This window comes from Phyllobates terribilis, unplaced genomic scaffold (assembly GCF_046119375.1).
Source record: "Phyllobates terribilis strain yellow unplaced genomic scaffold, ASM4611937v1 Scaffold_3__8_contigs__length_932513732, whole genome shotgun sequence".
In the NCBI taxonomy this organism is placed as follows: domain Eukaryota; kingdom Metazoa; phylum Chordata; class Amphibia; order Anura; family Dendrobatidae; genus Phyllobates; species Phyllobates terribilis.
This window is the reverse complement of record NW_027362763.1, coordinates 568,351,894-568,367,085: the sequence shown is the minus strand read 5'-3', so window position 1 is coordinate 568,367,085 and position 15,192 is coordinate 568,351,894. Positions and strand designations below refer to the sequence as shown.

Below are 15,192 nucleotides of genomic sequence, written 5' to 3'. Positions count from 1 at the left end.
CATCCGTTCACCTTTTCTGCATCGCACAAAGACACGGTGGTTGGAACCAAAGATCTCAAATTTGGACTCATCAGACCAAAGCACAGATTTCCACTGGTCTAATGTCTATTCCTTGTGTTCTTTAGCCCAAACAAGTCTCTTCTGCTTGTTGCCTGTACTTAGCAGTGGCTTCCTAGCAGCTATTTTACCATGAAGGCCTGTTGCACAAAGTCTCCTCTTAACAGTTGTTGTAGAGATGTGTCTGCTGCTAGAACTCTGTGTGGCATTGACCTGGTCTCTAATCTGAGCTGCTGTTAACCTGCGATTTCTGAGGCTGGTGACTCGGATAAACTTATCCTCAGAAGCAAAGGTGACTCTTGGTCTTCCTTTCCTGGGGCGGTCCTCATGTGAGCCAGATTCTTTGTAGCACTTGATGGTTTTTGCAACTGCACTTGGGGACACTTTCAAAGTTTTCCCAATTTTTCGGACTGACTGACCTTCATTTCTTAAAGTAATGATGGCCATTCGTTTTTCTTTACTTAGCTGCTTTTTTCTTGCTAAAATACAAATTCTAACAGTCTATTCAGTCAGACTATCAGCTGTGTATCCACCAGACTTCTGTACAACACAACTGATGGTCCCAATCCCATTTATAAGGCAATAAATACCACTTATTAAACCTGACAGTGCACACCTGTGAAGTGAAAACCATTTCCGGTGACTACCTCTTGAAGCTCATCAAGAGAATGCCAAGAGTGTGCAAAGCAGAAATCAAAGCCAAAGGTGGCTACTTTGAAGAACCTAGAATATAAGACATAATTTCAGTTGTTTCACACTTTTTTGTTAAGTATATAATTCCACATGTGTTAATTCATAGTTTTGAAGGTGTGTCCAAACTTTTGGTCTGTACTGTATGTAGCTGGATTAGTCCTCAGAAGGACACCTAGTTCAGTTGGATATATATATATATGTTGTGGAATACCTATACTAACTATAAACAAGCAAATCTCTCCTTGACTCAGCAGCACCTCTCCCTACTCTGCCTGGTTCCAGGGTAGACTGTGACAAGCATATCGGCGCCAGGTCTTATAAAGACCTGATTACGCTGTGCAGCCAAACAATTACTGTAATACCCACAACCAACATGGCTACAGCATTACAGTGCATGGCAGGCAATCCCTGCATGTTCATTGGCTCTCTAAAGAGTGCCAAACATGCAGGGAGGGGACCTAAGTTGCCACCCGAGCAACCCGGAAATACTCGCTAAGTGAATGAGCTTGTCGAGCACAGTTGTGCTCGGGTGAGTACCGAGCAGTGGCGAGCACGTTCACTCATCACTACTGCTCACTGTGCCTTCGCTGACCTGCCTCCTATTTTACCTAGCCCTGCACTACTAGATGCATTATGTAAAATAGGAGGCATGTCAGTGAAGGCACAGTGAGCTATCATAACAGCATACAGATGAATATGTAAGCAGAGCACCAGATAGAGCCCACCCCACAAGACACCCCGAAGCACGAACATATCATTATCTTCAAACTGAAAGTAAAGATTACACAAAAACCACAGCATGGATTTAATCAACCAAGGTATCATATTAATCGGTTTAATGTCGCATTCCTGACAGTGTATGTAGTTTACTGAGTACAATCCTGCTGACAGGTGCACTTTAAGACCATACAAAATAAATTGTACTTTTTAACTTCTCTATAACTTTTTAATTCTGCTTGTACATATGTAAATGCAATTAATGAGAATTATAGAAAACTTCTCCTTAATATTATTATTATGTTAGACATATTAGTGGAAGCCCTTTTCCAGTAAGTCCCAACCTTCCAGATGTTCTGCCACTTATGAAACCAAATCAGTTTGTCAAACTCAAGGAAAATACAGCTCTGGCAAAAATTAAGAGACCACGGAACAGTTTTCATTTGGAAAGCATGGAAAGACTAGTGGAAAGTATGCCAAGGCGAATTAAAGCTGTGATTAAAAATCATGGTTAGTCCACCAAATATTGCCAAATATTGATTTCAAATTTAAAACATGAGTAATTTGAGGTCTGAAAGCACTGTTTCTTTTATAGTATTTTGACGCTTTATCATTTGCTGCAAATAAATGCAACATTTTTAGCTTTTGTTGTCAGTAGTTTATAGACTAAAACAACAATGTACATTTTACTCAAAAATATACTTATAAAGAGAAAAATCTGAGAAACTGAAAATTTTGCAGCGGTCTCTTAATTTTTGATTTTTGCCAGAGCTGTATATCAATAAAACAATTATTATGCGAAGATAAGACAATACATTTCAGAGGAGACATTTTAACAATAGGTGGTAAATCCATATCCTGGGTAAAAACCTAAGATAACAGTTATTTTTAGGTCATGCACAAGTGTTTCTCACTAAATTAGAATATCATCAAAAAGTTAATTTATTTCAGTTCTTCAATACAAAAAGTGATTACAAACAGTGATCTATTTCAAGTGTTTATTTCTGTTAATGTTGATGATTATGGCTTACAACCAATGAAAACACAGAAATCATTAGCTCAGTAAATTAGAATAGTTTATAACACCAGCTTGAAAAATCTGATATGTTGGCCTACTGAAATGTATGTTCAGTAAAAGCACTCAATACTTGGTCTGGACTCCTCTTGCATCAATTACTGCATCAATGCGGCGTGGCATGGAGGCTATCAGCCTGTGGCACTGCTGAGATGTTATGGAAGCCCAGGTTGTTTTGATAGCAGCCTTCAGCTCCTCTGCATTGTTGCGTCGGGTGTCTCTCATCTTCCTCTTGACAATACCCCAGAGACTCTCTATGGGGTTAAGGTCAGGTGAGTTTGCTGGCCAATCAAGCACAGTGATACTGTTATTTTTAAACCAGGTATTGGTACTTTTGGCAGTGTGGACAGGTGCCAAGTCTTGCTGGAGAATGAAATTTCCACCTCGGAAGCATGAAGTGCTCTAAAATTTCCCGGTAGACGTCTGCGCTGACTTTGGTCTTGATAAAACACAGTGGACCTACATCACCAGATGACATAGCTCCCCAAACCATCACTGATTGTGGAAACTTCACACTAGACCTCAAGCAGCTTGGATTGTGTGCCTCTCCACTCTTCCTCCAGACTCTGGGACCTTGATTTCCAAATGAAATCCAAATTTACTTTCATCTGAAAACAACAACTTGGACCACTGAGCAACAGTCCAGGTCTTTTACTCCTTGGCCTAGGTTAGACTCTTCTGGTGTTGTCTATTGGTCATGAGTGGCTTGACACAAGGAATGTGACACTTGTTTCCCATGTCCTGGATACGTCTGTGTGTGGTGGCTCTTGAAGCAATGACTCCAGCAGCAGTCCACTCCTTGTGAATCTCACCCAAATTTTTGAATGGCCTTTTCTTAACAATCCTTTCAAGGCTGTGGTTATCCTGGTTGCTTCTGCACCTTTTTCTACCACACTCTTTCCTTCCACTCAACTTGCCATTAATATGCTTGAATATAGCACTCTGTGTACAGCCAGCTTCTTTAGCAATGAACTTTTGTGGCTTACCCTCCTTGTGGAGTGTGTCAATGACTTCCTTCTGGACATCTGTCAAGTCAGCAGTCTTCCCCATGATTGTGGAGCCAACTGAATCAGACTAAGGGACCTTTTTAAATGTGTAGGAAGCCATTGTGTAGTGCCGGCGTCCCTGCCCTCTGCTAGGCAGGGACGCTGCTCCTCTCACCGCTCTGCTCCGTGCCCGGCCTCCTCCCCCCGCTCTGCTGTCAGCGCGCGCTCCGTCCCGGCGTCCTCCTCCTGCTCTGCTCTCAGCGCGCGCTCCTTCCCGGCCCCTGTGCTTAGGGCGCGCGCGCGCTCCCCTCCTCTTAAAGGGGCCGCGCGCGCCGCCCTAAAGAGTCCCCGGCCAATGGCCGGAGGACTTCATCATATATAAGGCACCTCCTCCAAAATGGAGGTGCCCGAGCAATGTTGTTTGCACCTGTGTCTCACCTGTGCTTCAGCCCTCAGGTCCCGTTGCCAGTTTCCTGCCAGTTTCCTGCCAGTTTCCTGCTAGTTACCTGCCAGTACCTGCCAGTTACCTGCCTGATTCCTGCCTGAATACTTGTTACCTGTCTGCCAGTCTGAGGTCCGACGGTCTGCCTTACTACTCCTGTCAGTCTGTCTAAAGGACCAGCCTGTCCGCTCACCTGGGAGCGCATATCAGCTACCTGCCTGCTTGCCTGAGGTCCGACGGTCTGCCTTACTACTCCGGTCAGTCTGTCTATGGACCAGCTTGCCCGCTCACCTGGGAGCGCTTCTCCGTTATCTGCCTGCTTGCCAGCCCGGAGGCTCCGTTGTCACGTGCTGTGACCACCAGCTACTCCAGACTCTTGCCCGCTCACCTGGGTGCGCATCTCCGTTACCTGCCTGCTTGCCAGCCCAGAGGTCCCGTTGTCACGTGCGGTGACCATCAGCTATTCCAGAGACTCTTGCCCGCTCACCTGGGAGCGCTTCTCCGTTACCTACCTGCCTGCCAGCCCGGAGGTTCCGCCGTCACGTGCCGTGACCACCTGCTATTCCAGAGACTCTCGCTTGCTCACCTGGGAGCACACATCTACCACCTGCCTGCTAGCCAACCCGGAGGCTCTGCCATCACAGGTCGTACCTACCCCTTACCCAGAGACTGCCCTGATCACTTGCCGTAACTCCCTGTCCGTTCACCCAGAGACTGCCACCCGCTCCCTTACAAGGGAGCTCAGAGGTTCCGCCTCCCGGACCCGTTTCAGTCCGCCTCCCGGACCCGTTACAGTTTGCTCGGGCCATGGAACCCGGTGGCACCCAAGCTCCCTCGCTCTCGGACCTCTGTCTTGAACTGTCCCGTCAGAGGTCCCAACAGGAGGCCATCCTGGGTCACCTGCGGAATGTTAATACTCGCCTGAACACTCTGTCTGATCCACCAACAACCTCCGCCAGTGCCATATCTTGCAATCCGGCGGCTCCGCTGCTCACTAATACTATGGTATCCTACCCCGGACCCCGGCTTTCTGCACCTCCTCGCTTCGGAGGCGACCCCATCCAGGCTCGGGGCTTATTGAATCAGTGCACCCTGCATTTTGAACTTTTGTCCTACCAGTTTAACTCCGACCGGGCCAAAATTGCCTTCATCATGTCCCATCTCACCGGGGAGGCCCTGGCCTGGCTGAATCCTCTATGGGAGAGAGGAGACCCCCTGTTGTCCAACTTGCCTGCTTTTCTCACGGCTTTCCGGAAAGTCTTCGACGAACCCGGACGGAAGACCTCATCTGCATCATCGTTGCTACGCCTCCGTCAGGGGAGTCTCACCGTGGGCCAATATGCCATACGGTTCCGTACCCTTGCCTCGGAGCTGGCCTGGGATAACGACGCTCTGGTTTCCGTCTTCTGGGAGGGTCTGTCCGGCCGTATTAAAGATGAACTTGCCGGTCGGGACATTCCTACCACTCTCGATGACTTAATAACTCTTGCCACCCGAATTGACCTACGGTTTCAGGAGCGTGCCAAAGAGGTCACCCGTGAGAGAAGGATTCCACGTTTAGCTCCTACTTTCCAGAAACCCGTCATTCCCTCCATCTCTCCCCAGGTACACTCTCCTGAGCCTATGCAGGTCGACCAGACCAAGATGGTCAAAACCCGTCAGGACTCACGCCGTGCCGAGGGGAGCTGCTTCTACTGTGGCAGTAAGGAGCACCGGATCCGTGCCTGCCCGGAGAGGTCGGGAAACGCCTGTGTCTAGGTTCGCTCAGAGAGGTCCACCTAGACAAGAATAAATCCTCTCCATCCCTGCTGTTGTCAGTTTCGATCATCTACGGGGAGAACCGTTATTTCGAACTAGCCCAACTTGACTCTGGAGCAGCCGGGAACCTTATTTCACAGTCCCTGGTTGAGAAATACCGCATCCCCACCAAACCTCTGGCTGTACCCTTGTCTGTCGCTGCCGTGGATGGGGGCCTCTTACCTCGCCCCATTCAACTCATCACCGAATCCATTACCCTGCAGGTGGGAATGCTGCATTCTGAAAGTATCTCCTTTCATGTTCTGCCTGGACTCTCTCACGCCCTCTTGCTAGGTCTGCCCTGGCTCCAGAGACATGCACCCGTGCTAGACTGGCAAACCGGAGAGGTCCTTCGCTGGGGACAAGACTGTCATAAAACCTGCCTGGTTCCCGTCCATCCCGTCCGTCCCTCTCCTACCCCAGCTAATCTACCTGGACTTCCGATTCCTTATTGGTCTTATGCAGATGTCTTTAATAAAAAGGAGGCAGAGACATTACCACCACATAGACCATACGACTGTCCCATCGATCTGCTACCCGGTACTACTCCTCCCCGTGGGCGTATCTATCCTTTATCCGCTGCTGAGACCCGGTCAATGTCCGAATATATTGAGGAGAATCTGGCCAGAGGATTCATCCGGAAATCTACCTCCCCGGCGGGAGCAGGCTTCTTTTTCGTCAAAAAGAAGGACGGCTCTCTCCGTCCCTGTATAGACTATAGAGGCCTAAACCTGATCACGGTGAAGAATAAGTACCCCCTTCCGCTCATTCCAGAATTATTTGATCGTCTGAGGGGGGCTAGGATCTTCACCAAACTGGACCTTCGTGGGGCGTACAACCTGGTTCGTATTCGTCAGGGGGATGAATGGAAGACGGCATTCAACACCCGGGACGGCCACTATGAATACCTGGTAATGCCCTTTGGTCTCTGTAACGCTCCTGCCGTCTTTCAAGAGTTGGTCAATGACATCTTCCGGGACCTTCTCTACTCCTGCGTAGTGGTGTACCTGGACGACATCTTGGTCTTCTCTCCGGATCTCCAGACTCACCGGAGGGACGTTCGTCAGGTCCTGCTCAGGCTAAGGCAGAACCATCTCTACGCTAAATTTGAGAAGTGCCTCTTTGAGCAGACCTCGCTTCCGTTTCTGGGCTACATTATCTCTCAGACCGGCCTTCAAATGGATCCTGAGAAACTGTCTGCCATCGAGAAATGGCCCCGACCGGAGGGGTTGAAGGCCATTCAGCGTTTCCTGGGCTTCGCCAACTACTACCGCCTCTTCATACCACACTTCTCTTCCCGGACGGCCCCAATTTCTGCGCTCACCCGTAAAGGTACTAATCCCAAAGAGTGGCCACCCGAAGCAGAGGAGGCCTTTCTTTCCCTTAAACAGGCCTTCTCTTCCGCCCCGGTGCTGCATCGCCCAGATGGCAACAAGCAGTTCTTCCTGGAAGTTGACGCCTCCTCCTCTGGAGCCGGAGCGGTACTTACTCAAAAATCATCTTCCGGGAGGATGGTAACTTGTGGCTTCTTCTCTAAACTCTTCTCCTCCTCTGAGCGCAACTATTCCATAGGAGACCGAGAGTTATTGGCCATCAAACTGGCATTGGAGGAGTGGCGTTACCTGCTCGAGGGGGCTCTTCACCCGGTAATAATTTACACTGACCACAAGAACTTGGCTTACCTCCAGCATGCCCAGAGACTTAACCCGCGCCAAGCCCGGTGGTCCTTGTTTTTTGCTCGTTTTGATTTTGTCCTTCATTTTCGCCCGGCTGACAAAAACGTCAAGGCGGATGCCTTGTCTCGATCCTTTCTGGTGTCTGATCTCGAGGAGGATCCGAAACATATCATCGATCCCGCCAGAGTAATGCAGGTGGCTCCCGTGAGTCTAAATCGTCTTCCTCCTGGTAAGACGTTCGTACCAGTACCTGATCGGGAGAAGATTCTACACTGGGGTCATTCGTCTAAACTAGCTGGCCACGCCGGTCAGAAAAAGACCCTCCAGCTTATTACCCGGCACTACTGGTGGCCTAACCTGCACAAGGATGTAATAGACTTTGTTTCTGCCTGTGTGTCCTGCGCCCGCAACAAAGTTCCGAGACACCTGCCGGCCGGCCGCCTCCTACCTCTGCCAGTACCTGCTGCCCCCTGGCAGCATATAGCGATGGACTTCATTACTGATCTGCCCGTCTCTGCCGGTTGTACGGTCATTTGGGTGGTCGCTGACCGCTTCTCCAAGATGGCTCACTTCATTCCACTGCCAGGTCTTCCGTCTGCACCCGAGCTGGCTAAAGACTTTATCCGCCACATCTTCCGTCTTCATGGCCTGCCCCGTCACATCGTGTCGGATCGTGGGGTACAGTTCACTTCCCGTTTCTGGAGAGCCACTTGTAAATTGCTGGACGTCACCCTGGACTTCTCCTCCGCTTACCACCCACAGTCTAATGGTCAAGTGGAGCGGATCAATCAGAACCTGACCAGTTACCTTCGGCACTTCGTTAATGCCCACCATTCTGACTGGGTGGATCTCCTGCCATGGGCCGAATTCTCGTACAACAATCACGAGAGCGAGTCTTCCTCCAAATCCCCGTTTTTTGTAGTCTACGGTCAGCATCCTCGGATCCCGTTTCCCGTCTCCACCTCGGCGGACAATCCGGCTGCGGAATCTCTTGTTAACAAATTTTCCTCCATATGGGAGAGTACCCGGTCCGCACTCCTTCTGTCATCCGAGCGTATGAAAAGACACGCTGACAAAAAACGTCTGGACCCTCCTTAATTCCGCCCTGGGGATAAAGTCTGGCTCTCGTCCAAATATGTCCGGCTCAAGATCCCTTCCTATAAGTTAGGGCCTCGGTTCATCGGCCCACTGGAGGTCATCAGTCAGATCAACCCGGTGGCCTATAAATTGAAACTCCCGGCCAACTTACGGATCCCTAACTCCTTCCATGTGTCTCTCCTCAAACCTGTGGTACTTAACTCTTTTTCCAAGTCTACAGGTACGCCTCCTGCTCCGGTTTCTGCTGAGGACGAGTTTGAGGTAGAGAACATTCTTGCCACCAAAAGGGTAAGAGGAAAGACCTTTTTCCTGGTAGATTGGAAGGGGTTTGGTCCTGAGGAGAGAACGTGGGAGCCCCGGGAGAACATCCATGCCCCTCTCATCCTAGCTAAATTTCTGTCTGGCCTAAAAAAAGGGGGGGCCTAAAGGGGGGGGTACTGTAGTGCCGGCGTCCCTGCCCTCTGCTAGGCAGGGACGCTGCTCCTCTCACCGCTCTGCTCCGTGCCCGGCCTCCTCCCCCCGCTCTGCTGTCAGCGCGCGCTCCGTCCCGGCGTCCTCCTCCTGCTCTGCTCTCAGCGCGCGCTCCTTCCCGGCCCCTGTGCTTAGGGCGCGCGCGCGCGCGCTCCCCTCCTCTTAAAGGGGCCGCGCGCGCCGCCCTAAAGAGTCCCCGGCCAATGGCCGGAGGACTTCATCATATATAAGGCACCTCCTCCAAAATGGAGGTGCCCGAGCAATGTTGTTTGCACCTGTGTCTCACCTGTGCTTCAGCCCTCAGGTCCCGTTGCCAGTTTCCTGCCAGTTTCCTGCCAGTTTCCTGCCAGTTTCCTGCTAGTTACCTGCCAGTACCTGCCAGTTACCTGCCTGATTCCTGCCTGAATACTTGTTACCTGTCTGCCAGTCTGAGGTCCGACGGTCTGCCTTACTACTCCTGTCAGTCTGTCTAAAGGACCAGCCTGCCCGCTCACCTGGGAGCGCATATCAGCTACCTGCCTGCTTGCCTGAGGTCCGACGGTCTGCCTTACTACTCCGGTCAGTCTGTCTATGGACCAGCTTGCCCGCTCACCTGGGAGCGCTTCTCCGTTATCTGCCTGCTTGCCAGCCCGGAGGCTCCGTTGTCACGTGCTGTGACCACCAGCTACTCCAGACTCTTGCCCGCTCACCTGGGAGCGCATCTCCGTTACCTGCCTGCTTGCCAGCCCGGAGGTCCCGTTGTCACGTGCGGTGACCATCAGCTATTCCAGAGACTCTTGCCCGCTCACCTGGGAGCGCTTCTCCGTTACCTACCTGCCTGCCAGCCCGGAGGTTCCGCCGTCACGTGCCGTGACCACCTGCTATTCCAGAGACTCTCGCTTGCTCACCTGGGAGCACACATCTACCACCTGCCTGCTAGCCTACCCGGAGGCTCTGCCATCACAGGTCGTACCTACCCCTTACCCAGAGACTGCCCTGATCACTTGCCGTAACTCCCTGTCCGTTCACCCAGAGACTGCCACCCGCTCCCTTACAAGGGCCGCCCCCTTGTATAGTAGCTCAGAGGTTCCGCCTCCCGGACCCGTTTCAGTCCGCCTCCCGGACCCGTTACACATTGCAGGTGCTTTTTGTTAATTATTCTAATTTACTGAGATAATGACTTTTGTGTTTTCATTGGCTGTAAGCCATAATCATCCACATTAATAGAAATAAACACTTGAAATAGATCACTCTGTTTGTAATGATTCTATATAATATATGAGTTTCACTTTTTGTATTGAAGAACTGAAATAAAATAACTTTTTGATGATATTCTAATTTAGTGAGAAGCACTTCTACATCAAATTTTGACTTTCCAAAGAAACATATTCTTAGAAGTATAACTTAGTTGTCGATAACCAGAAACATTTCTAAAAAAACAAAATTAACCAATAATATGCAATTTACATACAACATTATGTTTTTTGTGTAACAATCTATCAAATGTCAAGTACATATATTGATATGCTATTTTTGTGAGTGGCAGTTTCTGCAGCATGACTAGCATTCTTGACATGCTGATCTCATGGCCACAGAAAATGTGCAATCAGGGTGGGGCAACTGAAGCCCTTCTACAAGGATTGAGATCAGAGGAACCTCTGATTTCTGCCTTTTAATGAATACTGAATTCAAGGTTGCTTGTGGCATTAAAATATGGAAGCTGAATGGGAAACCCTCCCTGGTTATGTCAAAAGGAATCCATTAGATCTTAGTTAGGTATTCTCTAACAACTGCTTTTCTACTATCTGCAGAGATATACTGTACACATATACAGTTCTCTACAGTGGAAAAAATCTAAGCTAAACATTTCCTTATGTAATTTAAAAAAGTTAAATGAATGAAAAAAACAATAACGTTAAAAAAAATCAGTACAAAAATGCAATAACATACAATTATGTAACATTTTGCAGAGTGTTCCCGCAAATGGCAATTAGTGCAGACACAGGAGCTGTACCACATCGCCTCCGGGAGCTCAGCTTAAGTGATAGCCAAGACTCGGAATGTTTAACCACTTAAATGATGTGATCAATTGTGATTGCACCATTTCAAAGGCCGAGAGAGGGAGGGGGTTCCCTCTCCCATCCAATCGACGCTCCGAGTGGGCACAATGGCTCCCATGACAACAGGACGTCAAATGATGACCTCCTGATCTGTCAGCTACGTAGTGCTGCTTAGACCATGCCCGGAGCATGGTTTAAGAGGCTTCTATCAATGTAAAACTGACAGGTATAATGCATTTCAGTGCTGGTGCATTGCAATCCATTATATCAGCGATCAGAGTAGGCTAAGTAAAAAAAATTAAAAAATGTAAAAAAAAATTGTAAACATATTTTTAAAAAATCACAAAATAAAGAACAACAAAAAAATTGAAAAAAACATTTTAGCAATAAATGAGTATATTAATGTAAAAACAAAATCAAACAAAAAAAAGTACACATATTCGGCATTGCCACATCTGGAACAACCTGATCTATAAAACTGTCACACACTAGTTAACCTCTTCAGTGAACACCGTAAAAAATAAATAAAAAATGCAACGAAAAAAGTATGCTTTTTCATCAAACCGCCAAAAAAATGGAATAAAACGTGATCAACAAGGAGAATGTAAATAAAAATGGTATTGCTGAAAATGTTATATCGTCCCACAAAAAACAAGCCCCGTACAGCTCCATCAGCGGAAAAATAAAAAAGCTATAGCTGTCAGAATATAGTGATGCAAAAATAATTATCTTTTCTATATAATTGCTTTTATTGTATAGATGTATTCACTGAGGGGTGCAGTTTGTAAAATGCTAGTCTAGTTCTAGCACCTTTGGGGCTTTGCTAATGTGACCTGACACCCACAAACCATTCCAGCAAAATCTGCATTTCAATATAGCGCTTCTTCCCTTCTGAGCTTAGCACTGTGCTTAAAAAGTAGCTTTCAACCACATATAGGATATTGGCGAACTCAGGAGAAATTGTAATAATTGTGGTCCATTTTCTACTTTTTCCACTTTTTGAAAATAAAAACTTGGGGCTAAAACAACATTTTACTGGTAAAAATGTAATTTTTTTTTCTTCACCGCCCACCAGTATGAAAGTTGTGACACACCTGTGGTGTTAATATGCTCAATGCACATCTAGTTTAGTTAATTAAAGGGTGTAGTTTGTAAAATGGGGTAACTTATGGGGGTTTCTGCTGTGCTGGCACCTCAGGGGCACTGCCAATGTGACATTGCACTTGCAAATCATTCCAGCAAAATCTGTACTCCAATATGGTGCTCCTTCCCTTCTGAGCTTGGCACTGTGCTTGAAAAGTAGTTTCCTCTACAAATGGGGTATTGGTCTACCCAAGAAATTGCACAAGAAATTGCACAACAATTTTCTCCTGCTAACCTTGCTAAAATGAACAATTTGGAACTAAAGCAATATTTCTATGGTAAAAATGTGATTTTTTATTCTCACAGTTCAACTTAATAAAATTCTGTGAAGCACATGTGGGTTCAAGGTGCTCACTATACCTCTAGATAAATTTCTTGAGGTGTGTTGCTTCCAATATGGAGTCACTTGTGAGGGGTTTCCACTGTCTATGCACATCAGGAGCTCTGCAAAGGTGACATGGCATCTGCTATCTATTCCAGTAAATTTTGCACTCCAAAAGTCAAATGGAACCCCATCCCTTTCAAACCCTGCCATGCACCCAAACAGTAGTTTTCCTCAACATATGGAATATCGGCATACTTTATGGTCCATATTCTCCTGTGACCCTTGTAAAAATGCAAAATTTGGCACTAAATGAACATTTTGGTGGGAAAAAAATAAAATGTAATTTTTTTCCTTCTACGTTGCTTCAATTTCTGTGAGGTGCGTAAATGGTTAATAAACTTCTTGAATGTGGTTTTGAGCACTTTGAGGGGTTCAGTTTTAAAAATGGTGTCATTTAGAGTATATTCTGTCACATGGGCCCCTCAATGTCACTTGAAACGTGATGTGGTCCCTAAAAAAATGGTTTTGTAATTTTGTTGGAAAAATAAGAAATTGTTGATCAAGTTTTAATCCTAACTTCATAACAAAAATAAATACATTTTAAAAATGATGCTGATGTAAAGTAGACATATGTTAAAGCTTATTTATTAATTATTTTGTACAGCATGACTAACTGGTTTAAGGATATAAAAATGAAAAAGTTAGAAATTTGTAAAGTTTTCTATATATTCCCCAAAATTCTGATATTTTCACAAATAAACGCAAAATATATTGGTCTAAATTTACCAATAACATAAAGTACATTGAAAAAACAGTCTGAAGGGGTTAAATATTTGTCCCAAAACTTAAAATAAAATAGATAATCTCCATACTATCACAGTCACAACAATCTATACAAAAATATATAGTAACACTTGTGATGATTTGTATATTTCTCATCTAGCAAAACATGGCAGGATAGAGTTACAGTATGTCAAAAAATAACTTATCACTACCAAAATGCCAAAATGACAAAAAAGTTCTGGTTCTTAGTAGCAAAATTGGCCCAGAGCTCAAGGGGTTACAAAAACTATTATACATACATTCGCATGAAAATAGTAAGGAAATATAAAACTTAAGTACAACAAGAGTATTAGATGGTAACCAAAAAACCTTGTTGTTATGGCTTGTCCCCTATGGTTCACTAAAAAAGGGTTTATAATTGTACAAGGAGCAGCACTGGGGTCCTGGGTTCAAATCCCACTAAGGACAACATCTGCAAGCAGATTGTATGTTCTCCTCATGTTTGTGTGGGTTTTCTTCAGGTACTTTGATTTCCTACCACACTCCAAAGATATACTGATAGGAAATTTAGATTCCAAAACCCCAATGGGCACAGTGAAGATAATATCTGTAAAGTGTTGTGGAATATGATGGCACTAAATAGCAAAGCATAATAAAGAAATAATAACAAGGAGGGATATAGCATTTGTTTGTTTAAAGTTTATTTTTCATTTTGAGAATAGCCATTTATTACTTATTAGATCTGTGCATGCTGACATATATAGTGAGCAGAAAGGTCCATCTAGATCAATTTGTCTCACCCATCCTGTTATTATTTGGTCTACTTTTATATAATGCTGACAAAAATGTATACATTTTAGTTATTTAATACATGGGCACACAGAAGGTTATAAAAATGTTTGTAACATATCGTGACGCAATTTTTCTTCATAATTATCTCAAACTTGCAATATAAAGTTTATCTCATCAAGCATTTAATGTAATTTTTTTTAGTTTATGTTAATAGTTTCAACTAAATTTACTTTGTAACAGTAAAGACTGAAAAAATACCAAATGAGCTTTGTTTCATCTACCTATACAGTATATAACATACATAGCTCGATACTAAAATATTTACATAATATAGTGATCTATCTATATGTATTTGATTGAAATAAGATCTAAATTAATCAGCCACAGTTCATTACCTGAAAGGAGTAGAGTACCAAAAAAAAGTAGCAGTATGACAGTTCCCATTGTGTTCCACTTCACTTCAGAGAATGTGCATTTGAGTTTATATATGCTGGAAGCTACATGGTGTCATGTAATTATGACACAATCGGCCACACCTTTCTTTCAGAAATAAGATTATGAATTATCTTCTAAGAATAACTATCATACTTTCAATGTGCATTTGCAACTCTGAACTTTAGACTTAAAATGTATTTTATTTCTATATAATTGATTATGGTTAATATTTGCCTATATCCGGTTAATTATTTATTAAAAGTAAATACTAAAGTAAGTTTTTTATTACTAGAAAAACATGCAGTCATTAAGTTTTTTCTAGATCATTATTTTATACCTAGGCTTCAGAGCATTTAAAAAAAGCCTATCTGTATTTTATGGTGTCTATACACTTTGTGCACAATTATTAGGCTATTTGTATTTTTGATGATTCATTTTCTTATTGAACAACTGCAGTGCTGTTGGTCAATCCAAAAGGTTAATAAATCTGAGTATCTAAGCAAGTAAAAGTGAGGTTTTGTCTTTCTTAGCAGAATATATCTGTGCGCACAATTATTGGGAAGCTATTAGTGGGCAGAATTATTATGCAACTACATGAAAAATGTAAATTTTCCCAACTCAGTTGTTTATTTTCGTCCATTAAAGTGAGAATAATAACCAGAC

The 15,192-nt window shown here is 45.1% G+C and overlaps 1 protein-coding gene across 1 annotated transcript in view; it reads right to left on the bottom strand.

The window, feature by feature from the left end:
• LOC141257186 (scavenger receptor cysteine-rich domain-containing protein DMBT1-like) overlaps positions 1 to 14,600 on the bottom strand; it is a 458,733-nt gene extending 444,133 nt beyond the window's left edge. Inside the window, exon 1 of the mRNA XM_073671423.1 lies at positions 14,490 to 14,600. Within this exon, the coding sequence (XP_073527524.1) occupies positions 14,490 to 14,538 (49 nt within the window). The 5' untranslated portion in view covers positions 14,539 to 14,600. The remainder of the gene's footprint in view (positions 1 to 14,489) is intronic.
• Between the last annotated feature and the right edge of the window lie 592 nt (positions 14,601 to 15,192).